Source organism: Haemaphysalis longicornis, unplaced genomic scaffold, assembly GCF_048455015.1.
Source record: "Haemaphysalis longicornis isolate Haplotype H1 unplaced genomic scaffold, Haemaphysalis longicornis Haplotype H1 scaffold_12, whole genome shotgun sequence".
NCBI lineage: Eukaryota > Metazoa > Arthropoda > Arachnida > Ixodida > Ixodidae > Haemaphysalis > Haemaphysalis longicornis.
This window is the reverse complement of record NW_027526225.1, coordinates 72,865,264-72,889,537: the sequence shown is the minus strand read 5'-3', so window position 1 is coordinate 72,889,537 and position 24,274 is coordinate 72,865,264. Positions and strand designations below refer to the sequence as shown.

The 24,274-nt window shown below is 49.6% G+C and overlaps 2 protein-coding genes across 2 annotated transcripts; both read left to right on the top strand.

Annotated features, from left to right (window-relative positions):
* The first annotated feature begins 765 nt into the window (after positions 1 to 765).
* LOC144161671 (uncharacterized) lies at positions 766 to 9,374 on the top strand. Its single transcript, XM_077692296.1, has 3 exons — positions 766 to 1,124; positions 7,933 to 8,220; positions 9,354 to 9,374. The coding sequence occupies exons 1-3, from the start codon at positions 981 to 983 to the stop codon at positions 9,372 to 9,374; spliced, it is 453 nt and encodes a 150-aa protein (XP_077548422.1). The 5' UTR covers positions 766 to 980.
* A 53-nt stretch (positions 9,375 to 9,427) lies between these two features.
* Positions 9,428 to 18,433, top strand: LOC144162022 (sodium-dependent glucose transporter 1-like). The gene is made up of 4 exons (XM_077692547.1): positions 9,428 to 9,643; positions 10,761 to 10,887; positions 12,463 to 12,621; positions 16,278 to 18,433. The coding sequence occupies exons 1-4, from the start codon at positions 9,467 to 9,469 to the stop codon at positions 17,237 to 17,239; spliced, it is 1,425 nt and encodes a 474-aa protein (XP_077548673.1). The 5' UTR covers positions 9,428 to 9,466; the 3' UTR covers positions 17,240 to 18,433.
* Positions 18,434 to 24,274: the final 5,841 nt, after the last annotated feature.

Sequence of the window (24,274 nt, the reverse complement as noted above, 5' to 3'; positions counted from 1 at the left end):
TGGCCAGTCTGCACTATACATAGCATTTGCCCCATGGCAACGGGATGTTCAGTTTTCCTGTCCATAGCCGTAGATCGCGGCTATACGCGCTAGTGGAGGGCTAGGGAAAGGTAAAAAGCGCACTAGACGCGGACAGAAGAAAAGGCAGTGGTACGGGACGGGCGCTAAATATCAACTGAGGATTTATTGACAAGAAAGGCTACATACACACAAATGCGCAGAAACACCGAAAAAGATACGTAAGGCGCAGCTTTCACAGAGAAAGTGGTTGACGCTGTAGATAGGCTTTTTCTTTTGTGTGCAAAGCCAGAGACGGAGTGCTTACGCATTCGTCATTTTCTTTGATAGAACGCTTCGAAGATCTCTCTTTGTAGTCGCGTCCTAAAGCTGCGCAGGACGTAGTGTAGTGAACTTGCAGCAGCCATATTGCGATCGGATTCGCTGTTCCGGCGTCAGTTTCCGTGACGCCGGAACAAAGAGACATCTTCAAGGCGTTCAGTATTATCAAGAAAAATGAAGAATGCGTTAGCACTCCGCCTCCGGCTTTGCACACACACAAAAAAAGCCTATCTACAGCGTCAGTCACTTTCTCGGTGAAAGCTGCGCCTTACGTATCTTTTTCGGTGTTTCTGCGAATTTGTGTGTATGTAGCCTTTCTTGTTAATAAAGCCCATTTGATGTTTAGCGCTCGTCCCGTGCCACTGTCCTTTCTTCTGTCCCCGTCTAGTGCGCTTTTTGCCATGTCGAAGTCTTATAACCAACTAGCCCAAATTTCTGCGTTGCTAGGGATAAACTTAGATTACCTGGGATCTAAATCTCGACACGCGGGTGTTTCATTTTGATTACCCCTAGTGCTTCTTTGCCAATTGCCCATTAGTTTGGCATGTTCTGGTCCCCGATCAGGCGAGCTGGGCGCGAACGTGAGGTTGCTTGCGGGGCACACTTGGCGGACATCCCCCGGTTTCGACGACGGCCAGGCCATGGAGGGCACGGACAAGCCGCCGGAGCCGGAACAGCATGGCAGCAGCCGCAAAGAGCGCCCCATGCTCACCTACGAGCCGATCGTGGCCCCAACGGACACCAAGCCGGCCTCTGTCGCCTCGCTGGCCGCACAGCCCGCCCCGGTGAGTTATTTCCAGGGGGGTAAAGCGAGCTCGAAAACCTTACGGATCGTTGGCGCGGATATGATACAATTCCCATGGTTGCCAGAGCAATCGTATTCAGCCTGCTGAAAAGTTGTTCACTGAGTATTTAGCTAAAACAAAGAACTGATGCAACATAGTTACATATACACCATTTTCCATAAGCAGCCGGGAAAGGAGGAAAATACTCTCAAACCAGTTCTCTCGGCGGCCGACCAGTGTTGCCTGTGCGCGCTGGGCTGCTAACATCGCTCGGCGCGGTATGCTCCGCTGCGTGTACAGGGGGTATTTGGCACCGCGTGCTTAGTTTTTGCGGAACTTTCAACTGTTTTAGCCAATGCTGCGATGCCGTTCAAGGCGCAAACGTCACTTGGTCAGCACTGCGCGGTGGTGGGTTATTGAACAACCAGAGAAAGTGAGAAACAGTCGCTGACAGCACGCATGGGCACGACACTGCCTGGAGAAAATGCAGTGCGGTTGCGGCGTGTTTTTGCGGCATCGCTTCCCAACAAACACCGAGTTGAGATATTGGTGGATGCCGCTGATAAATCGCAACGACTTTGTACCAACGACCAACTCCAGGGTTTGTTGGGTGCACTTGGACGGCAAGCAGACGGAGCAAAATCCATTTATCACACGCAAAGCTGCGACAGGGAACGGAACCCCCTGAAATGTTAGAAGCAACTTTATCCTTTACCATACAGCATTGATTGATTGGTTGATTGATTAATTGATTCATTATGGTGTTTAACGCCCCGACACTTAATGGGTGATGAGGCGCGCCGTAGTGGAGGGCTCCGGGTTAATTTTTACCACCTGGGGATTTTTCACGAGCGCCGATACAATACAGCATTACAATAACTTCTGCTTCCATGTAGTCAATTTAAAATACCATATACTGTTTGGTCATTACAGCCGATTGGCATTAAACAATACCCTTTTCATCTAATCTAACCTTTAAAATCACGGCGTTTTGTTTACTTTTTTTCAGGCCAACGCATTACACTGCCAAACGAGAACTTTCTCCATCGCACACTGCTGGTCGATAGCAGGAAAAGCAGGCAGCCCAATGTGGAAACGAAGCTCGAGATACGCGTGAACGCTGCATTTGGAAAATAGCTCAACCTGTTTACAACGCGGTCAAAGGAAAAGCTTCTAATCCTTTTGCGTTGTCACGGAGCTAATTACAATTACAAAACAGTTACTGCTGGTCGCGTAAAGCATTTGTGGTGCAAGCAGCGGTTTCACAAAGGTGGGCTCCGAGCGACAGGCCACATGCGCTGCGCAGAGTTAGGTCAATCATAATCACGATCATGATCCACCAGAATTAACTCGCCCGAACGTCGACCCTTCTGCTCAACCTTCGAAGAATAGTAATTTGACTGGTTGTGCGGTCGTGTTATTTTTCCGCCCAGGTAATTTCGTTTCGTCAGTAACCGTCATAAATCTAGTTAAGAAAGATTATATTACATTGCAATGTCAATAGCGTAGCAATCGCCTCGTCGAAAGTCCATCGCGAGCACGGATCACCGTGACCCACATATGCTGTGCGCGCTTCGCATTCGACGTCCGCGCTTCCGTAAACATGACTAATTGGTGAACATAACGAGCACGGTGGCATTGAAAACACGTATTTACTCCCCGATATCGATTTCTATGTCATTCGGTGCCATACCGGTACGTTTGCATCGCGGAACTGCGGAGCACCACCGGCACCATCACCACTCTGCTACTGCTGCTCGCAACAGCCGGGATCGGCATTTTACGCTCTGGCAGCAAATCAGGACCTAAAATCCGTCCGCAGATGATGAAAACAAAACAGAACACACACACATACAAACACTGTAACCGCTAACTTAACGCCAAATCACTACGGTTCACTTGGTAATGCACGGGTACCGAGCAGACGCACGGAAAGAACGGAGCACTTAACAGCCCAGCGCGGAAGTTTCGGTGGTCGCTTCATAGACGGCGCTAGCGTCCGGTCAGAAAAAGCAAATGGCGGCGCCCACCTCTAGCAAGGAAAATGGTGTATAATTGCCTGGGTAACCAATACTAACTCTGTAAAGAACTTTCTGTGTATTTAAACTGTAATTTGCCGACAACGGGTACATTTGTAGTTCACTTTTGGTTTGGTTAGTTCACTGCCCCTGCACCTGACTTGCGCAGGGCGTGCGTGCAGTCTCCAGCTCAGATGTTCGTGCGTGCAAAACGTGCGCAACTCGGATGCACGCTGTGCACTCGCTGAGCAGCTGCCTCCCCGGGCGCTTTCGAGGCCGTCATTCGTTCCTTCACGATAAGCACCTTATCTATCGCCCCTGTACTGACGCCGGAACAGCGATTCCAATCGGAACATGACTGCTGCAAGTTCACTGCAGGCTATTGGTGACTTCGTGTTTGTGCTCGCCACCTAGCGGCCGTCGCGAGAATCGCCCAAATCAGGTCAGGTTCCGGACTTACCCATGCCGCACCGCACTTGTTTGTCCTCATAACGGCCTAGTTGGCGTGATACCGCCGAAAGAAGTCCGGAAGGCGATAAAGCGGACGTGTAAGGAGTTCTGTTGCGTCCCCTTCGATCTGTCGGCACGATGGAAGTGCAGCAGTGGATACTTTTACAGTTTCCCGCGAGAAGCAGACGACGCGTCTCGCGAGGCGTTGGGGGGACGGATCCTACGCATCGGAAAAAAAGTGACGTACGCCATGCATGTTTGCTCAAAGCACTTCGCTCAAGACGACTACTACATTCCAGGTCAGCATCCACTAGCCTTTTCATAGTAACGGAGCCACATTGCATGCGTGCGGCGTACTTTTTGTCGGCTCGCTTCCCCGTGTGCTCTGCTCAAGCGTGCACCTACCCTTTTCAGATATATTAGGCGCTAAAGATATCTATTAGGTGGTAATTATGTCAAGATACTTGTTTGAAATGAATCCTTGATGTCAATTAGCTGGGAATATCGTTTTTAAATCCGCACTTGATTGATTGTAGGGTTTAACGCGCCGACGCGACGCAGGCGATGAGGCGCGCCGTAGTGGAGGGCTCCGGATTAATTTTGACCACCTGGGGATCTTTAACGTGCGCCGAAATCTCGTACACACGGGCGTTTTTGCTTTTCGCCTCCATCAGAAAAGCGGCCGCCGCGGCCGGGAATCGAACCCGCGACCTCGTGCTCAGCAGCGCAACGCCTTAGCCACTGAGCCACCGCGGCGGGTTAAATCAAATCCGCATTTGCGCAGATTCCCCGCGCGCCACTCGACGTACTTGACGCTCAAGTCAGTTAGTGGCAGGACTCCCGCAGCTTCGAGAGTTCCAAGCAGCGAGCGGACGAGGTTATCCCATCGGCGCACGCTGTGTCGGCTTTTTGTTTACTCTTATCGCACGTGAGCTTCAACTTTAGTCGTTTTCCGGGAGGAAGTTGTGTATGCTCCAAACGCCAGCAGTTATCCGTGCGCCTGTAAACCAACTAGTACGAATTTGTACTTACTAATTACGAACGTCGTGGGGGCCTGCAAATCAAAATAGTCGAACTTGGGTCTCAAAGCGAAAAATTACGAACTAGCGAGAGAAAAAAAAAATGCGCCCGAAATTTAACGTGTGCCCCGAATGTCGAGCAATTTAAAGCACAGCCTTGTTGCATAGAATCTGACTTCACCGCCAGCTACCCAACGCCCTAGGCAATGACGGCCCGGCGTAAGATGATCGGTTCATAAGTTTATCCAGAATTTGTAAGCTGCGTGGTGTAGTCGTTGGCACAATATTTTTGGGAAAAAGTTTACAGCAATTCGATATCAGCTAGCTCAGTTGTCATAAACCGACCTTTTTTTAGTACTGAGCAGATACGGGCAATGCTTTGCATTCACATTTGCGTGTTGTCAGGGATAATGATATCCTGAAGTGGGTTTTCATGCTACGAATCGAAAAGGAAGGTTCATTTATAAGGCTACTGCGAAGCTCTATCACAGCCCGAACAGCGGTAATTAAAAGTGTACGTCTTACTTGTAGCAGTTGATGAAAGCCGCAGCAGGGCGCTTGCACTTTTCTGAGAGCCTTCGTGCCCACGAGCGCCGCCCTTCCTCGATTTCTGGCGCCGTTAGAGTGGCAGCTAATCATGAGCGAAATGCGATGCGGTGCTTTGGTCGCAACCAACGTTTGCACGTACATAGCGACGATCTCGTCGTTTTCATCGCTCCGATCATCCACCCCGATCAAAATAAGGCCGTCGGCTGATATCATGCGATCTCCCTCGCCAAAAACAATGCGGATCAACGCTGAAGATTACGAATCTTAGTACGGCCGCAAACGAAACTGCGATGGAGGAGGACCTGTTTTGCGACTCCACATTGATTGTTTTGACAAGTGTTGCCAGACTGCGTCGCGGACCTTGCAGTTGCAAATAGAGTGGCCGCCAGCGGTCGTTCCCGTGTGAAAAGAAATAAAAAACAGATTTCATAATCATTCCGTTTAAGTTTATACATAGAACTTCGTACAGCTCTCGGTGCTTCAAAATTTCGCGCAAACATTCGTGAAGGTACAACGAAAAAATATGTAACGAAATGCGGTTTGTTTGTTTTAAACAGTAACATTAAGCGATTGTTCTCTACTCGCTTTGTGCGGAAAATTACTGCCTCAGTCAGTCCCGCAAGCTTTTCCCTGGAAGTGGTGGAAAGTAGCGAGAACTTGACGAATGCAGACAGAAAAGAAAACACGACATGCCACTGACTGTATTTCGAATAGTGCCCTTGGCATGCATTCTGACACTCCGTCCCCTGCGATTGACCGCGCCCTTTTGTTTTTGTGCTTCAAAGGAACGCGACTCACTGGAAATATCACCGTTGGACCATGCGATAACATTTTTTTTTGGTGTTAATAAAGGTTTCACATTCAGCTAAAGCCGCCGTTCACTTCAGTTCGTTTGAAAAGCATATGACGCTGTGCAAAATGTCACAGAATGGCAAATGAAGCCACACAGTAAAAAATGCACGGATATCATGACGGAGATGCATTTTCTCTGCGCCTCAGAACGGGTAAACAGATTACTTGACGCGCGCGCGCATGCGATCAGTCGGATTTGAGCGCTGGTGAGCAAGCCTTGTATGAGCGTTGCCACGAAATGCTAAAATAGTCTCACTACATATAAGTCACACGCAAAACCGAAAACACGTTTACCAACCCAAAGGAAATGACGAAGGCAATGCTGTCAACGCCACCTACACAAAATTCGCCTGGCCAGCGGGCCGTCATTTTACAAGTAATCCCGGAATGCTTGGCTAGCCGGATGCGGAAACGCCACAGCAGCACGGTGACAAAATATTACCCATCCCTTTTAGCGTTTTTATTGAGCAAAAACTCAGCTGGCAACCTTCAAATCGTTGCATGATGTCAGCCACTGTGTGTCGTACGGTTCCAATGCATTCGCGCAGCAGTGGGCTTTCCCTCTAGAGTCAGTATACTATCTCTATGGTTATTTCTGTGTATTCAGTATGCTTCACACGGCTGGAGAAACGGCTTGCGCGATCTTGTCAAAACAGTGACCAAATCACGGGCAGAGGTGACTCGAAACGTTGACTTACCACCAGGGGTTTCCCCAGGATTCCAATCAAGGGGGGTTGTCTCAAAGGCTTTGGAAGGGGGGAGGAGGGAGGAGTAGGAGGGAGGGGGCAGTGGTAGCGGGAGGCTAAACTACGCAAGCTGTTTCTTTTGTAGTTCACTAGATAAATACTAGACGTCTATTAACCAAATAGATCATCCCCGTGAAGTACGTTTTTTTTATTTTAGATTCTTTATAAACTTTTCTTTAGGGTCTATCAGTTTCTAACATTGATTAACGTTGTTTGTATCTATAAACGTTCTCCATTTACAGTACCGTGCCTCGAACTGCATCCCTCCCTTTTTCTTTTCACTTCACTTCCACTCAGCTATAGTTTCCTGTGAGGCTTATTTTCAGAAAAAATTTGGTCATAGGTTGAATGTAAAGCCCCTTAGATTAAAGAAGACAGGTGCGTATTTTCTCTTCTGTGTCGCTTAAGATAACGTGCTTTTTCACTCCTCCTTTTACTGGGGCTTGACCAAACTGCCCAGACATTTAGTGCAGAATTGATATGACTAAAATTGAGAGATTTAAGAGGGGTGGAGAGAGGGGTGTCCAGAATAACTAGGGTGTCTATGAACACCTGAGGGGTGTGTAGGAGAATCACTGCCTGCCACGGTTTTATTTGTAGAACACTCTGATTATGATATGGCTTGCAGAAAATTACGGTATTTTATGTTACGATATTTATGCGCAAATGACAAAAGAGCGAGGCCAGCTTCCGTGCATTCAGAGATATAAAGTGGGGCAAACTATCCCTCACAAGTAGTCTGCTCTGGACAAATGGTCTTCGAAAGACGTGAGCGTGCCACACGTTTTCGTGGGTCAAGTTAGCGTCAACCTCACTCGAAAACAGTAGGAAAGAAGCTGAATTTCGTGCGAGGTCATGGGGCCACATTTTCAGAATGAGAAGGAACTTTTACGCGGAACCCGCCGCGGTGGCCCAGTGGCTAAGGCGTTGTGCTGCTGAGCCCAAGGACGTGGGTTCGATCCAGGCCGCGATGACAGCATTTCTTATGAAGGCGAAAAGCGAAACCGCCCGTGTGTCGAGATTTTGACGCCCGTTAGAGAACTCCAGAAAGTTAATACGGACCCCCTTCTCCGGAGCTCCTCACAGACCAGCCTGGTGTAACTTCGACGCGTGAAACCGAGGGTTTAATCACTCTTACGAGGAGGGCGACGTTTAAAATCTTCCTACGGAGCAGGTGAGCCCAGCCGCTCTCAGCAAAGTGGAGCAACAGCGAGCCATTGCGGAATATCAGCCGGCCCCGGCCTCCGGAACCGCTTCGCCGCAGCAGCCGACGGAGGAAGCTCCGTTCTTGAAGGGGGAGGCGGAGCCTCCGCGGCAGTACAGGAGGAGGCCTTCCACGTCTCCGAGCGTGGACTTGGAGCTGAGTAGGCCGCCGAGGCTGCAGCACGCCGCTCCGTTTCTACCCCCGCGTCCCCAGGCGTTCCCGCAGCCGGCGTTGTATACGCCGGCCTCCGAGTCACGGGCACCTCGGCTTTCGACGCCATCACGGAGCCCTCTGGCACCAGGTACACCAATGGCGTGTTCGGCTTACATTTTCATTAATTGCTGTGCCGCTCGTGCCGGCATTTCGGACAGAAGTGGCGTACATTAATCCTTCTGAGCCGGGAAATATACCTTGGAACGGATACACTGGAAATAAGGAAAGACCGAGAGGCCCCCTGTAGTGAAAAGTAGGTCGCTTTCAAACTGTTATGTGGATGTGGGGATGGTGGCTGTGGTGAAAATGCCGGTCTGCAGACGCCTCTGAGGAATTTCTGGTGTGAATAGGCCGCACGAGGATGAAACCTTACTCGCCCCTTTTCGGGGGCAACTGCCGAGGTAAAAATTGTGGGAGATTGGGTTTCTGGAGTCGTACGGCACACTCACAGAGTGGTCTCGCAATCGGAACCTTCAGTCTTAGCGCAATGAATTGTATGAATGGTCAGCGGACGGAGTGAACGGTGGGAGCAGGTCAGTGGTTTGTAGATTTGTTTGCTGTATATGGCTCCTCCGGTTATACTTAGGCCTGCCTGTCTGTTGCTATTTCGGAGGGAGAGACAGAGAGGGAGAGCTAAGGAGGGAGAGAGTACTAAAGTAAAGAATAAAGTGAAAGGGAACAAGACAAAGGTATAACGGAAACAATCAAAAACGAAAAGGCTTACTCAATAAATCAGTTCAAATTAAAAAGAAGAGCGTCAAGATGCCGTGGGCGTATTTATAAACTTCCTTTTTTCCATTTTTATCTTCCTTCAGGTGTATGGAATACAGGTGATCATCGCGTTGAGAGCAGACCTTGAAGCCGCGTGATTATGGCCTGTGACAAAAAAATTCAAACCCCCATTCTTTTGAGAAAGACGGTTAAATCGTGCAGCATTCTCTGAGGCAACCACAGTCAGAAAAAAGTGCAAAATCCCAACTGCTTCGAAGATGTCCAAATCCCGCAATTGGATAGACTCCGGCTTCATAACACCAGGGACCTGGGTTCGATGCCGACCGTCGAAAGGTTTTTTGTGTGTAATACCCATTCTGTAGAAAACATTCGGGACAAGAGGTAACGTTGACGGCAGACCCAAGGCTGCATTCCTATCAGTGCCGCTCCTGCTCTTGCGGATGCAGAGCAGCGGAGACCGAGTCTGACGGCGGTGGCGGCGCCCACTACAGCGACCGCCGCGCCTCCTCCTCCCACTTCTCTGCAACCTGCGCCCTGGAAGGCGGTGACGGTGGCCGACATGACGGACAGGACGGAAGCGCAGGCGCTGCACCGCAAGTGGGAGCACGAACACCTGGACTGGCACTCGGATTCCCTCTTCGCTGCTGCGGGAGGCACAGCTCACCACGCCAGCAGGAGGGACAGGCTCTTCAAGGCGGTGCAGACGATCGTCGTCCACGCCAGCTTCTTCGGAGCGGTGAGCTCGCTATCCGCGCGCACCTTATGATGTCGATGATTTATTTTTATTTATTTAGACAATGCTGGAGGCCAGAATTAGGCCCAAGCAGGAGTGGAAAGATAAAAACATAGCATATCAGGCAAATGTAATTATACAATCTCTATCTTAGAAAACACCAACAGAGAATGGCAAACGACAAAAAAAATTCTACATGTGAAAAAGCTGATCAATTGATGCATGCAGAATAGGCGAAGTAAAGACAGAGGCAGGAAGGCTGTTCCAATCGGATATTGTTTGTGGGAAAAATGAATATTTATGAGTGTTTGTGCGGGCGAACAGTGGGGTAAATTTAAAGGGGTGGTATTGCCTGCTTGGCCGGGAAGAGACAGGTCAGAGATATTGATGGTTCAATGCGAAATTTGCGGTTCAGAAGGTCGTCATTAAATTTTAATCGGTTGATTCTTCTTCGGGATTCTAGCGTTAGAATTCCGTTGTTCTGCATTAGAGTGGTAGGGGAATCGTGTCTTTGATAACGGTTATAAATGGTGATGATGATGATGCTGGTGACGTATATATTAAGCCTAATGGGGCCCATCCGGAGTGGTTAACCGGTTAACAGCGGACGTTAACACTGTGTTTAACAGCGGGTGTATACGTATGTCCTGTCCGTATGCGCCCTGTCGACTAGCCCAGGTTGGGTCGTCAGCGGGAAGCGGACATCAACATTTCTGCTCTCTAAAAGAGGAGGTACGGGAAAGGGGGACGGGTGGCTGGTCCAACTTGGAGGTGCATTCCCGAATTATGCTACGGACGGGTCTTTTTTTTTTTTTGCGAAATTAACAATCCGCAGCGTACTGCCCCGGGACAGGCACACGTATGCCCGTCTTCTTTTGACAGTGAAAAGAGGAAACACTTTTGAAAGAGTTTCCATTTTTGGTAAGCCATTCTACCGTCTTTCTGGCAGCGAAGCGCCACACCAATTATGCATGACATGTCACGAGTACAGTCCAAGTGGCGACATGATCAGCAGCAGAAAAGAACGGTATTGGGGGTAAAACGTCCAGAAAAGGGTCGGATAAACAGGGCACTCCTTCACAGAAGCATGCGTGGGTGTCTTTCCCTAAACTTTCCCCAGGGGATGTACTACGCAATCTTTGGGCCGACGGTGCAGGACCTCGCGGTGGTGATGGACGTCGGCCTGTTCCGAGTTCTGTTCCTACTCGCAGCCAGGGCCGTCGGCTTCTTCGTTGGAGCCGTGACCGGTCAGTGCGTGGAGGGGCACGCATTACTCGTGTTGTGCGTGGCTTCTATGTCATTACACCGAAACCAGATACGGCTGGGCCATGGCCAAGCCGAAGGATGCACAGATGACACGAACACGGAACACTGCGGTCCCCTCTATACTCTTTAGACAGCGCCCGTCTTGCTGGTATTGCAGTCGTAACTCGTGGCAGCACAAACTTTGGGCGCGAAAAATGGCGAGACAGTTTATACGAGGACCGTTAGAAGACAGCGTTATATCAGTGTTTAATCTTAGAACTTCAAAGGCAAGAAATTATCTTTATTGAGTGGTTAATCCCGCACGTATTTTTATTTGCTTTTACTCCTCGATGTGACCTACAAATGGAGGACAATAGAGAGCTTTAGCATACCGTGGGTTTTTTTTTTTACGTTTCGTGTGTACCGCATGTACCGGGACCCTACTAGGCAAGCGTGCATTCGTTCCGGTAGGGTGGATTAATTCCGCTGGTGGGCCGTCTCCGCCGCCCCATCATCGTCCATTCGTTCCGGAGAAAATGACTTAGTTCCGCTGGTGGGCTGTTCCCGCGTCGCCACACGCGCACAATCGTTTTGGTGGGGTGGCTAAGTTTTGCTAATGGGCCGTCCCCGCCGCGCCACGCGTGCGCACATGTTTTGGTAGGGTCGCTTTGTTCCGCTGGCGGGCCGTCCCCGCCGCGCCAAATGCGCGTATTTGTTCCGGTATGGTGGCTTAGTTCCGCTGGCCGGCCATTTCCGCCGCGCCATGCGCACGCATTCGTTCCGGTGGGGTGCGGCCCTCCAAGACGTGCCTTCGCGCGGATGTTATCGGGTCCTGGTACGCACGGTACAGACGGAACGTACGGAACACACAGAAAGCCAAAACTCTCTCTAACAACATGTTTGTATTGGTACTGGCCGCGCACCGCTTGCGTTTAAAGGCCCATTCACACTGCGACAAAAGAGACGGGAATTCTGTCGCTTTGTCGCGCGACGACAAGAATAGGTCCCGACCATTCGCCAAAAAACGATCGTCGCGCGACAAAGCGACGGAATTCCCGTCGCTTTCGCTCGCTTTCATCGTTAGTGTGAACGGGCCTTAAGGGAGGGCCATGCTTGCCCCATAAAATCATCCTGTTTCTGACTCCTCTCTTCATGTCCCAACCCGAGGATTTTTCCAATTTGCGAAAAAACCTTTACTGGTCCACACTCGGACAGCTCTGTGAGGAAACGCTGCTGCCCGTCAACTCTGCCGCTTTCTGACCACAGTTTGTGAAGAGCGCATTGGGAGCTGGGTTATGCCGCCGCATCACCGACCCGCCTGCTGTACAAATAGCCGCCACAAATGTACGGCTGTTTCCATATTCAATGTGGTGTTTGTTAGCAAACAAAAATTTTTACCACATTCGTCATGCACTCCAAAACTCGGATCTAGAATATTTCGAATGAATCTAGCATGGGCAATCTAACAAGAGTTTACTCCTGCGAGTTCTGAGACGCCAGTGCAAAGGCCCGATGGCGTGCCTGAGAGCTTCACTGCCGGCGAATTTCATACCTGATGAACCTGCGCGTGCCCGCAGGCGCTGTCGTCCTGCGTCCCGTCAACCCGCAGGTGGCGTTCGTGCTGCTCAACTTCTTGCTGGCCATGGCCTGCCTCGGGGTCTCCTACATCGACACGCTCCTCCCCTACCAGCTGCTCTTCGGCCTTGGAGGATTCGCGCTCGGCGCCATCAGCGTCCGTGAGTGCTGATGTGCCGTCTCACGCATGCGCCGTGGCTTTGATTACTCGGAGTACAAGATTGCGTGACGCCAGACTCCCAAACAATGCCCACGCATATGGAATGAGAGAAACTTGCAAGCGAAAGCTGCATGGACAATAAAGAGCTCAAAGGTGTCCTAAGCTACAGCCTGAGAGACGTGAAGGCGATAGTCCCGACGTGTACATTGCCAAGCCTCTTTAGGAGCTCTAACGGGAAGACACTGGTAAAGCTGTCATCCAACAGTTCTTCAAAAGATAGAAGCCGATACTTACACAGATTTCCGCTTAACAGCGCGAAAACTGATCCCGCACACGGAAGGCACTTACTATACGTAAGCGCTGTCCGCCTTCTGCGATCGCAGTGGCTGTCAGTTTTTATTTTTTGAGAGTGCAGAACTACGTAGTACACACAACTCATAGGCTATTGTGCGGTTTATGAAAGGTTTCTGACCGCACCGCTGACGGAAATTGCTCACTGGAGCTAATTAATACTTTTGTTACAGCCGAGCCTACCTAAATAGGATGTTTTTGGGGCAAATCCGGTTCGAGTGAAATGAAATATAATCGTATTTTTTTTACTACCAAGAAGTTAACGCAGCAACGTCTACACCTCTATCCTCTGCTCTTGTTGAACTTCGTTTTCTCGTAGTGTGCAGTAATTTGTAGTAATAGAAGTGGCTGTACAGAATTCGGCCCGCGGTTCTTTTGCTGCTACTATCTGAGATCCCCAGGAGATCGCTACTTCATAAGAGCAAGATAGTCACGTGGCTGGAATCACAGAAATCAACTCCCCGAAAAAGGGCTGAGTGACCCAAATGTTCGTGCCCCTGAAACTAGAGTTTCAGTATATGGTTCCCCTAGCGGAGCAGACTTGCGCGTCCATCCGCCATCGTGAGTTTCAAAGTCGTGCGGGAAAGCCACCCGTCACGCTTGTGGGAGCCGCCGCGCCCGTTGCGGCGGCGGGTCAACCGCAGCCGCTGACTTGTGCACAACGGGAATAGCGATTCGGTACGCATCACTTAAAGCGGGCTTTCCTGTCACGGACGAACCGGTGGCGCGGCGGCTCGCAGAAATCGGACGCGCAACTCTGCGAAACGTACACAGGCCCTCCATTTTAATCAAGACGGCAACGCCGGGGGCGGAAATACCCAGCAGTTAGCAAGCGTGAAGCTGCACAGAAACCGTCAGGTTTGAGGAGGAAATCCAGGCCTGCCTCCCCATGCAACGATGCCGCAATCAACAAAAATAGGTTTTTACTTATTAATTGGCGCCAAACTGACACAGCTGGGACGGCTGGGATGAGCCACGTGGCAGCTCTCTTTCGACAGCCAGTCAATTACGTAGTGTGGCTAGCTTGGCGTTTTGTGTGTGCCGATCTGTATGTGACGTCACTAAGCATGTTTTCCTATTGACTGCGTCGCAGCCCTACCGGGTCCGCGACTTTTTCGTTGTTTTTTCGTATCGTGGGTGCGTAGTGTGTGCGCGCGGTCACCTCCCTGTAAAGAGCACTTTCTTACGCACACACTACCCACGTGGAAAAACATGCTTACAGTTGCAGCTCTGATGGTGTGGATTGTTTGTTTGAAAACACGTTCATGTTGCGCTTGGGCGCTGCATATAACCAGGAGCGTACGAATGAACAAAATTTACAGTACAAAAGCAACTTACAGTACTAATGCTATGATTTTTATTTTTATCTTCGTATTCGGGACGAGAATTTGATATTCTACAATAGAATACTCGGTTCCGACAAAATATTCGGGCGGTACTGTAAATGTTGAAACTTGCTTCGACTGCTAAATAAGCGGCAGCCGTAAAATTAAGCGTCCGAGAATAAATCACGCCAGGGTTGCACAATGTGAAGGTGGAAACACAAAGACGCATTGCTTTTTGATGCGTAGTACTCTTCACCGGGTATCCCCCCAGCCAGAACCATGCAACGTCCTGCATTCTCACAAAAATGCAGATTTGGCAAAGGTAAAACCTGTCATGTTTATAATGGCCTAAATGAAGACGATTAGTGTGACAGGATTTTAAAAACCAAAAAGTAAGAGAAAAATAAAAAATAAAACTCACAAAAACGATCTGACAAAATCAAAAATATGCGTCTTATACATCTTCCCCCAAAACCGAAGAATAAACGAAAAAGTTCCGCAAAAGAACTTCTGAAATTCGAATAGAAAATATCGTGAATAGACAAACCCTGCGCTAAACTTTGAATCTTCGGAAGAATAAAACACATAATTTGCGAAGTAAAGACACTTCATTGCTATAACGGTATACATTTATACATCATTGGCAGAAAGAAACAAATGAAAATTTGAAAAGAACAAGATAATCTATGGTCTTTCGCTACTAACAGCCATAATGGGGTGTAAATAACTCACAGTATATAGTAAAGCGGCATAACAATGCACCGCATTATTGGACAATTCTGTGAATTTCTTCAGATTTTTGTATTCCTAGCTCACATTTGTTGCCTCACGATAGTACCGGAGCCCGCAAATAACACTGCGTGATTTGAAAAATACAGTAATACTGAGGAAAGGTGTTCGGTATTCGATTCAATATCCTGAAACCGGCATTTCATTGAAATATTTCTTCAGAATTCCTTTTATATAGAAAAGTGCCTGTCTTTGACCTACGCGTGGCGTTGCCGCGGCGAAATTGAGCAAACGCTAGGAGGGCAGGTATACCTGAAAAGATGCAAGGTGACGTGAAAGGTGAAAGATATAGAGGCGAGGATAAAAATGAGCAGCGGATGATGAACGACGGTTGCAGCGAAAAGAGCGCGAGGAGGTGAGCGAATGAAACTGCCGCCAAAAAGTCAGGAGGAAATTGCATGCGAGTGCGGATAAAATCAGAGTGCGGTTATTGGTACACTCCACCCTTATGTGCCACCTCGGAGCCGACCAAGGCCGCGAGTTCCCTGCAACTCTTCTCAGAAAAGCCGCGGGCGCTGCTGAGGGTTTCGTCGTTACAGTAGCGCAAAGTGTGAAAGGGCCCAGCACCACGAGCGAAGCGGGGGTTGTCTGTTTTACCCAAAGAACACTCTGTTTGATTAGAAATAAGTAACGAGAAGCTGGCGTATCTCTTTCCTTCCAGCCGTTAATTTGAGTCGTGATGTAAAAGAGCACGTCACGAAGTGAGCCGATCAACTGCCGACCACATGCGACCGCGCACTGAGCAAACCGATTGAGCCCGTGTGGTGATGCGGTTTGGAAGGTGTGGAAAATATCTCGATTGGTCAACCTAACAGCTTACTGCCGGTTCGCTTGCGAAATGGACAGTGCTAATCATTCGATATCTTCAGCGTGGCGCGCGCGTTCACGCCCCCTACCAAGGTGTTTTACTGAAATGAGGAAACGCAGAAATGCTTTGTATTTAAAATGCTGCCCCTTCTATAAATTTCTATCCGGGCTGATCGGACATTTGTTAGCATCAGTTTTCGAGCATCGTCTTCATAGTCTGCTGTAACCTGTCTAACCACGCCTCTGTCATTTCAGCCATTTCCACAAGAACAGGGCCGTTATTTTCGCTACGATACGATCAGGTACACGCAACGGCGCAATTGTGAGCGCCTCTTCGCAGTCGCACTTTCCGTGCAAGTCAATAGCGCGTCCTGTGCGCGTGCAGTCGGGGTCCTGTGGACATCGGCGCTGTGGCGAGAGGCGAGCGGGTTCCTGGTGCGGACGCTCACATTCACCTTCTGCCTGGGCTGCGTCCTGGGGCCGCTGCTTAGCGAGCCCTTCATCACGGACCGCAGCATCGTCACCGGAGACTCGGCGATCCCGGCACCGCTGAGCGATCTGAACAACCTCGAGGACAAGGACTTCATCTACGTGGGGTACGCGTACTGGCTCATCAGCGTGTACGCCTTCTGCGTCGCCTTCCTCGCGCTGGTAGCCATGTTCGTGGACCCCGGGCACCAGGACCTGCGGGACATGGAGAGCCAATGCCCCGTGCTCCCCTGCAGCGGCTTCGTGGTGCTGCTCTTCTTCTACCTGGCCGCGTGTCTGGCCGTGGAGACGCTGAGCAGTCAGCTCGTGGCCCCCTTCGCGCTCCTGCTTGGCCACAACAAGACGGCCGCCACGTACGTGACCAGCCTCTTTTGGGCCGCCTTCACCGCCGTCCGCGGCGTCGCCATCGCCTGCTTCCCGCAGCGGGGCTCCTTCGACGCCCTGCTCTTCTGCAACTCAGTGCTCGTGGTGGCCACCGGGTTCAGCGCCTTCTTCGGCCCCCAGACGCGGCTCTTGTGGATCGGCACGGCCGTCGTCGGCGCCTGCATGGCCCCCAGCATGCCGTCGGCACTGCTGCTGCTGCACGACTACTCGGGCGTCTCGATCTCGCGCTTTGCCTTGGCGATGCTGGTCGCCTGCGCCAGTTCCTCCTTTCCGCCGCTCTGCGTCGGGGCCAAGCTTGAGCGGCAGCCGATGCTCTTCCACCAGGCGCTGGCCGCCCTCTCCACGGTCGCGCTGGTCCTGGCGCTCATTGGGAAGATTTTGCTGAGGCGCATTGCCATCGAAGAGCGCTACGTCCGCCTTCCCACCGACGACATCCGGCGTCCGTCCTACAAGGCTCTCAAGCGGCGCGAATAGAAGAGCCTCACTCGTGGAGCCATAGGCGCGCGTAGTTCGACGTGAACGCTGTTAGTGCTGCCATAGAAGACACAGGCGAAGGCCGTTTGAAGTAATTAGTGCCATAAATTTTCGCATATTTTTTTTTATTATAACTTTTTAAATGAAAAGAGACGGAAGTAGTGTCACGATTCTTATTAGTTGAAACGCATTAGCATTTGGGCCATCTTACCGCTTTGATTTTCACAGACCTTCAATTCGTGCAAACTGTCCGTACTTACATTACGGATAAACTTAGTCCCGAGTTTCTTTTAACGTGACAGATAAAATTTGTCCCGAGTTAATATTGCGTAAGGCGAGCTCTTAATATTTTACACTGAAGGTTTTATCCAAAAAGAAACGTGCCCCAAATTTCAGCTATAAGTAAGCCTCAAAAATAAATACCTGAGAAGAAGAAGGGTTGCAAGCTGGGCTAGTTGGAAAGAGGGATTTTTGGATGAAACCAGCGCAAGTTTAAACAAAGACAAAGTAATATAACCACAGCCGCCAGTACAATGACTGTTTAATATCAAGAAGGGTGAATATAAACACATAACGCAAAATAAGAAAAAAACATTGCGCATGAGCGAAAGAAGTTTCCAAACGCCACGGTGATAAGGAAACTAGATAGACACCGGCTACAGTCAAGGTCCGCGCAGATATGCAATCTCTTTGGGATGAAGACACACACTTGCTTGGATGATACGCTTGTCTCCTCTTTCAGCTATGTGGAACGCTTCCATAATAACGCGGGACATTTGTTCACGGTACTTAAATAAAATGTCAGTGGTAGGGAAATCAGGTTTACATCCCCTGCACTTAGGGCAATGTGAAGAAAGATTGGGTGATTGGGGGAGGGCCTTTAATGACAATTCATTCTCTCTCAAACGCACGTTGATACAACGAACAGTTTGTACAGCATATGTTCGTCCACAGGATAAAGAAATGCTCTACGCAACCCCCGTTGCACAGGCGACGTAGCGTTTCTTGTGGTTAACAGCACAGCCAACCCCTGTCTTATCACTTCCCCGCTTCTTTGCAACCTTAATTGTTTTACTCATGCGCAAGGTTTTTTCTTGTTTTTTGTTAAGTGCTTACATTCTGCCTTCCTGATATTAAACTTAATTTGTTAGACAGTGGCTGTCCTTGTGTTCCTCTTCCTTTGTTTTTGTTGAGTACCAGCAAGCAGGCGAGGGTTAGAGGAGATCGCTTTATTTAGACGTTCGAGCGGCTAGCGTTATTCGCTTGATAAAGGTGTCACGAGCCCCGCTGCTCATGCGGTGGCTGCTCGCCTTCGCTTCGGTGTCGCCGTCTTCCAACCAACCAGATACCATTTTGTACCTGGCTACGGGCCGGCGCAATAATATGAATCTGGTTGGCTTCAGATGAATAATATTTTGAACCTGGAAAGCGCTTGGCGAATGATTGGAATTTCCGGGGTAGAGAAGAACTGGATACTTCCTTGGAGTCGTGTGCTCGGGGCGCAACGCGTGCAGTTATTTGTTCCGCCACCCTAATTTCCATGATTTGTCGAGAAGGTGTTCTCCGTGCTTCCAACGTTTCCAGAGTGTCCCGGCCGATGAAGCTTCAGGCGATGAAATCGATAATGAACATTCGGCGGTTTCTTTCGTATCGGCTTTTGCTTCGGTTTCAGCGAGGACTTTTAAGACCCATGGACTTTTCCAGATTCTTTGTCTGTAGCTCGTGGTTGGGCCGCGTCCAAAGAGGCCTTTTCCCGATTAAACTCTGGTCCTTCAGTTGATACGCGAGAGGTTGAAACCACTTCTGATTCTATGATTGGTGAGGTAAGTGTCGCGTCTCGAGGCACTGTCCACCCAAAAACCGCCTTCGGGGGCGTCTCTGATATAGCGGTCGATGTGGACACAGTCGTCAGTTTTTCTGGTGGTGGTCGTTTCCAATTGGGATCACACAAGGATGTGATTAGGAATCCTTTGCAATTCCGACATGAGAGTCGTCTTGCTTTCTTGCAATCTATGGCGCAGTGGAAGGGCCTGGTGCAGCGAACGAAACCACCTCATTTTCGCAATTTGGGTTTCTTTTCGTCATATAAGTTGAAGCGCGGCAGTGTTCTGTGAGGTGGTCGTTAGATTCAACGAGAAGACATCAATGGCGGGATATAGTTACTGTTAGCGTGGAAAAAGAAACTTGCATGTTTTCCTTGACTTCGTTCGGGTGTGGTCCTCTTGTTGTAGGAATGTCTGATCCCGAGTGGTCTCCCGACTCCGCACTTCCAGGTCCAAAAGTTCAAGTAACGTCGATACTTCACCAGGCTCTTCTCTTTCCTGTGCTTGTGGCGTTGTTAACCTTAAGTGGTTGAACCTCAGCACCAGCTCATAGGGTAACTTCTGCAATAGTGCAGTCTGCAACATGATTCCGTAAGACTGGATGTGTACTCTCAGGTTCTTAAGGAATATAACGTGAGTTTGAACACGTTCGTGGAGCGTCTGAAGGTCGTTCAAGTTGTCGCAGGAGGTTACTTTTGGGGGATTTAGTAGTTTGATCATGTGGTCATTGATAATCACGGTTTTGTCTCCAAACATTTGCTGGAAAAGTTTGATAGCTATGGGGTAGCTTGATGGTAATCCGCTGATGACGCCTTGTGCTTCCCCCTTCAGATAGCTATGCAGGTACTTGAATTTGTCAACGTCTCAGCCATGCGTTCTTATGTCTCGTCGACTCGAACTGGTCCCAAAATTCAGGCCACCGTATGAATTCTCCGTCAAAAAGCGTATCTCAAGTTTGGGGAATCTTACTTGAACTCGTTCTTGAGGTGAAGTTGAGGCCTTTACCACATGAGTTGTTAAACTGGCATGCGGCTGGAGGATGTCTTTCAGCGCGGAAGACCATGCGTGCGATAGAATCCCGGTAATCCTCTCCAGTTATCAGTTCATTACCTAGTTCTTCATCGGGGACGAGGGGCTCTATCTCTTCGTCTATTTAGGTTAATGCAAACTCTTTCCGCTTAAGCATATTCAGCTGTTCAGCCAGCTCATGGATCGATAGTGGGGCTACCTCCATCCTGGTCTTCACTTCGCAGATGAACTTTGTAGTCGAGGCGCGGAGCATACCCCGTTTCCGTTTCAGACGGTACATGGTGGGGCTAGGTAGGCAGAGATGACGTTCTGGTGGGATATAATGCTATGCGTCGTTCTTGGCCGGTGTGACCTCTTCAATTGGCTTGTTTCTTCGGTAGGGGCCTTCAACGGTGTAATCCTACCATCCTGGTCACGGCACCAAATTGTAAAAACCATGAAGCAGGCGAGGGTTATAGGACACCGCTTTATTGGCGGTGTTCGAGCGGCCAGCGTTATTCGCTTGATAAATATGTCACAAGTCCCGCTGCTCGTCCGGTGGCTGCTCGCCTGCGCTTCGGTGTCGTCCTCTAACCAACCAGATCACATTTTGTAACAGTCGCTGGTTACATCCAAGAACTAAAAAGAGCCAACCTTGGTTGTCTAATGATTAATTATGGGGTTTAACGCGCCCAAACTACAAAGCTTATGAGACGTGCTGTAGTGGAGGTCTCTGAATTCATTTTAACCACATGGGGAATCTTTATGGTGCGCCAAAATTTCGAACACACGGGCGGCGTTTTTGCTTTTCGCCTCATTTAGAAAAGCGGCCACCGTGGCCACAACAATGGTTGTGATAATCTTCTTGCGTAAATTACTCGTGCCTAAAGAAGCCAGTCTTCGCGTCTACAGTATTGTTTACGGCATGTTCTGAACGTGAACACTGCCGTGCAGATAGCAGGCTCATCATTGTCAAAAAAGCATATCTTTTGAAAGGGTTAAGAGCGCACGTAGGTCCAGTACAATCAAAGAGGAGTGACAGCACGAGGTGCTGACTATGAGAGTGTCTGGGTCACGTGACGAACAATGAAATGAGCCGAAAGAACTGGAATTGAAGACTGTCCCTTCTTGAAGATCGGCACGTGTGGCTGCACCCGCTTGCTGGTGATATTCTGGGCCACAGGAGAGTGACATGGCTTTCGGCCTCGAACTGGGACGTCGTCCCATGTGGCAACGACTGCCAGTTGTTGCGTGTGAAGCCGGTCGAGGTGACTGACAGCCAAATTCTGCAGGTTTCCCTCGCGGGTGGCTTCACGTCTTCTGTCTCCTGTCGTGTGCTTCAGGCCTTTCCGTGATAATATATTCAAGTGAGGGCAGGCGCGCGTAACGATAAAGTTCCTCTTCGCGTGTGGGCTTCGGTAAGCAGGTAATAACTCTGAGGCTTTCACGGTTCATAACTTCCAACTGTTAGAGTTGGGCCTTCGCTAGAGCGAAGCATACTGCTTCATAACAGGCCTTTGATATAAGCACAACCTTCATGAGGGTACGTAGTACCTTTGTCGTCGCACCTCCAAAGCGGCTTCCGATTCTCTTAATAATCTGAAGCTGCTACTTCCAAAAAATTCTCAGCAGTTTGAGCCACTCGGTTGCCCCTCGTATTTCGAGCAGCGGCACGCCAACTATGCGTCTGTCGGCAGCCCGTTCGATTGGTTGACCATTCAATGTTAAATACACTTGCGCTTGCAGGTGGTCGAGGCCCCCAATGACGAGGAATTTAATTTTATCAAGTAACGGGCTCATTGCGGTGACAGGAAGACATGCTTCAATAACATTCAAATCACGTTGGACTGTGAAAACCACGTCACCCGCGTCGAGCCCCGTTTTGCGAGGTCCACCCGGATGGTAATATCAGGTATCATCATCCGCATACATGGTGTGCTGCAGGTACGGGATATCTCAAAGTTCTTTGGCTACCTTTCTCATTACAAAATTGAACAGGGTTGGTGGGAGGATTGCGCCTTGGGGAACGCCGATAGTATTCGTGAACACGTGGGGATTCTGCACATCGTTCTTATTTCAAATGTCCGGCCATTCAAAATGCTCGTCACGAAGTTAATCACGCGCGTACCAACACCGCAGTGTTCCAGAGCAGCTATAACAGCGGTATGCCGAACGGTATCGAAAGGCTTCTTAAAGTCCACTGCAAGAAGCACAAGGCGGATGGAGGGGGGGGGGGGTACTTGCGTCTGCGCCGTCTCCTGCTGCCGGTAACCTTTAGTGACATCGCACATTGAATATATTGCCAATAATGTCAACCGCATGCTCCGCGTCCTTTGACGTAATTTCTCTCAAGCTCCTACTTCATTAAAACAGCAGCTTTACAAAACCGTTGTCCGTCCGAAGATTGAATACGCCTCTTCTGTATGGGATCCGAATTCCGCCAGTCTCGTCTCTACCCTTGAAGCTATCCAAAATCGGGCCGTTCGTTTTATATTCTTTGGTTATTCGTGGTCATCCAGTGCACTAGCATGGAACAGAAATTACAACTGCCTGATCTTGCAACCCGTCGTAGGATACCCCGCCTATGTGTTTTCCATCAAATATTTTACAACAATCAGACCTTAAAACGATCCTTGTTTCCAGTCCCACCTTACGTATCACCACGCAATGATCACCCGTTAAAAGTTGCTGTGCCGAACTCCCAAACAAACCTCTACCCGAAATCGTTTTTTCCAATGACCAGCTTGCAGTGGAATCACGTTCCAGCAACAATCGTCTGCGTCAGCGACGCTGCACACTTGAAGTCCTCAGTCAGCAATCACTTACTGTAACTGCCCTGCTCTTTTCTCTTGTTGTATTTTATTGTATCCCTCCTCTCTGCGAGCCTCACGCCTCTTAGAGTAAATTAATCAAATGAAGTTAAATGAAATCCGTGGGAGCATAAAGGGTCATGGGTACGAAGCCCTGGTTGAAATCCAGTTTGCGGAACGTCACAGTACGGCTTTTAGCCGGCGTGCTCAAGTTGCGCGCGAGGAGCTTGCAAAGCATAGAAGAGGTCCCATGTTTTGATACTGCTCATCATCTTTCCTGCCTTCGGAATGGGATGAACGACGGAGTGCTTCCATTCAACCGGTAATTGGCCAGACATCCGTACAGTGTTCAGTTCCGACAACATCTGTATGCTGGCGTCGCCGTCAATGATTGGATGAATGAATGGACGGACGGACGGACGGATGAATGGATGGATGGACGGACGGACGGACGGACGGACGGACGGACGGGCGTTTGGTATTGCGTTCCTTGTGAATGTGGCGGGGAATGGGTGCGGTAATTTGTTGAAGTATTCTGCTGTCTAGGGGAGTCGGTTGACGTCGGGGGAGGGGGGGGAACGGGTATCCTAATATGTGTAAGATATGACGACCTGTTGCAGTTTCGGAGAGTTGTTGACGTTGGTGGCTTCGATGGATCTCAATTATAACAGAAACCGTCGGGAGAACAACAAGTTGCGCAAGTCGGGTGGTGCTAGTTGTTATCGGAAGACCCCGAGATATCTTTGTCGCTTTGCGGATAAGAGCGTCAAGCTTCCCTTCTAAGGTGCGTGTGAGGACGACGTACGGCGCTTGATAAAGAATTCGGGAGATAACATCATCACGGAGTAGCAGTAGGTCCCGTTCTTTGAGTCCTGTGGAGTGTGTAGTGACACGGCGCATCTTGTTAAGGATGGGTTCGGCTAAATGGAGAATGTGTTTTACGGTAGAACATCCTCCTCCATCAGATTTTACGTTAAGGCCGAAAACTTTCAAAGATTTTTGTGGGTGAATGGTGTTGTCGTAATGATGGGCAACTTGAGGTGGGTTGGAATGACGGGAGGCTTTAAGCAACGTGGCTTTAAGTAATGAGGTTTTCTCAGCCGAGCAAGCTAGACCGATAGTGCGAGCTGCTTGATCAACAGTCCTGAGAGCTGCTTGAAGGCTGTCTTGAAGGGCGTCTTGACTGCCGCGATAGATCCAGACAGTGATATTGTCAGCATACAGAGAGTAATTATTTCGGGAAAGATTCTACAGCACGCTGGATACGGTGCATGGCGAGGTTAAATAATGTAGGAGAGAGGACGGCTCCCTGAAGAATGCCTCTCTGTGGGTGAGGTGCCACAAGCTTGACACGGTATATGGAGAGAGAGAAACTTTTATTGAACGCCGGACCT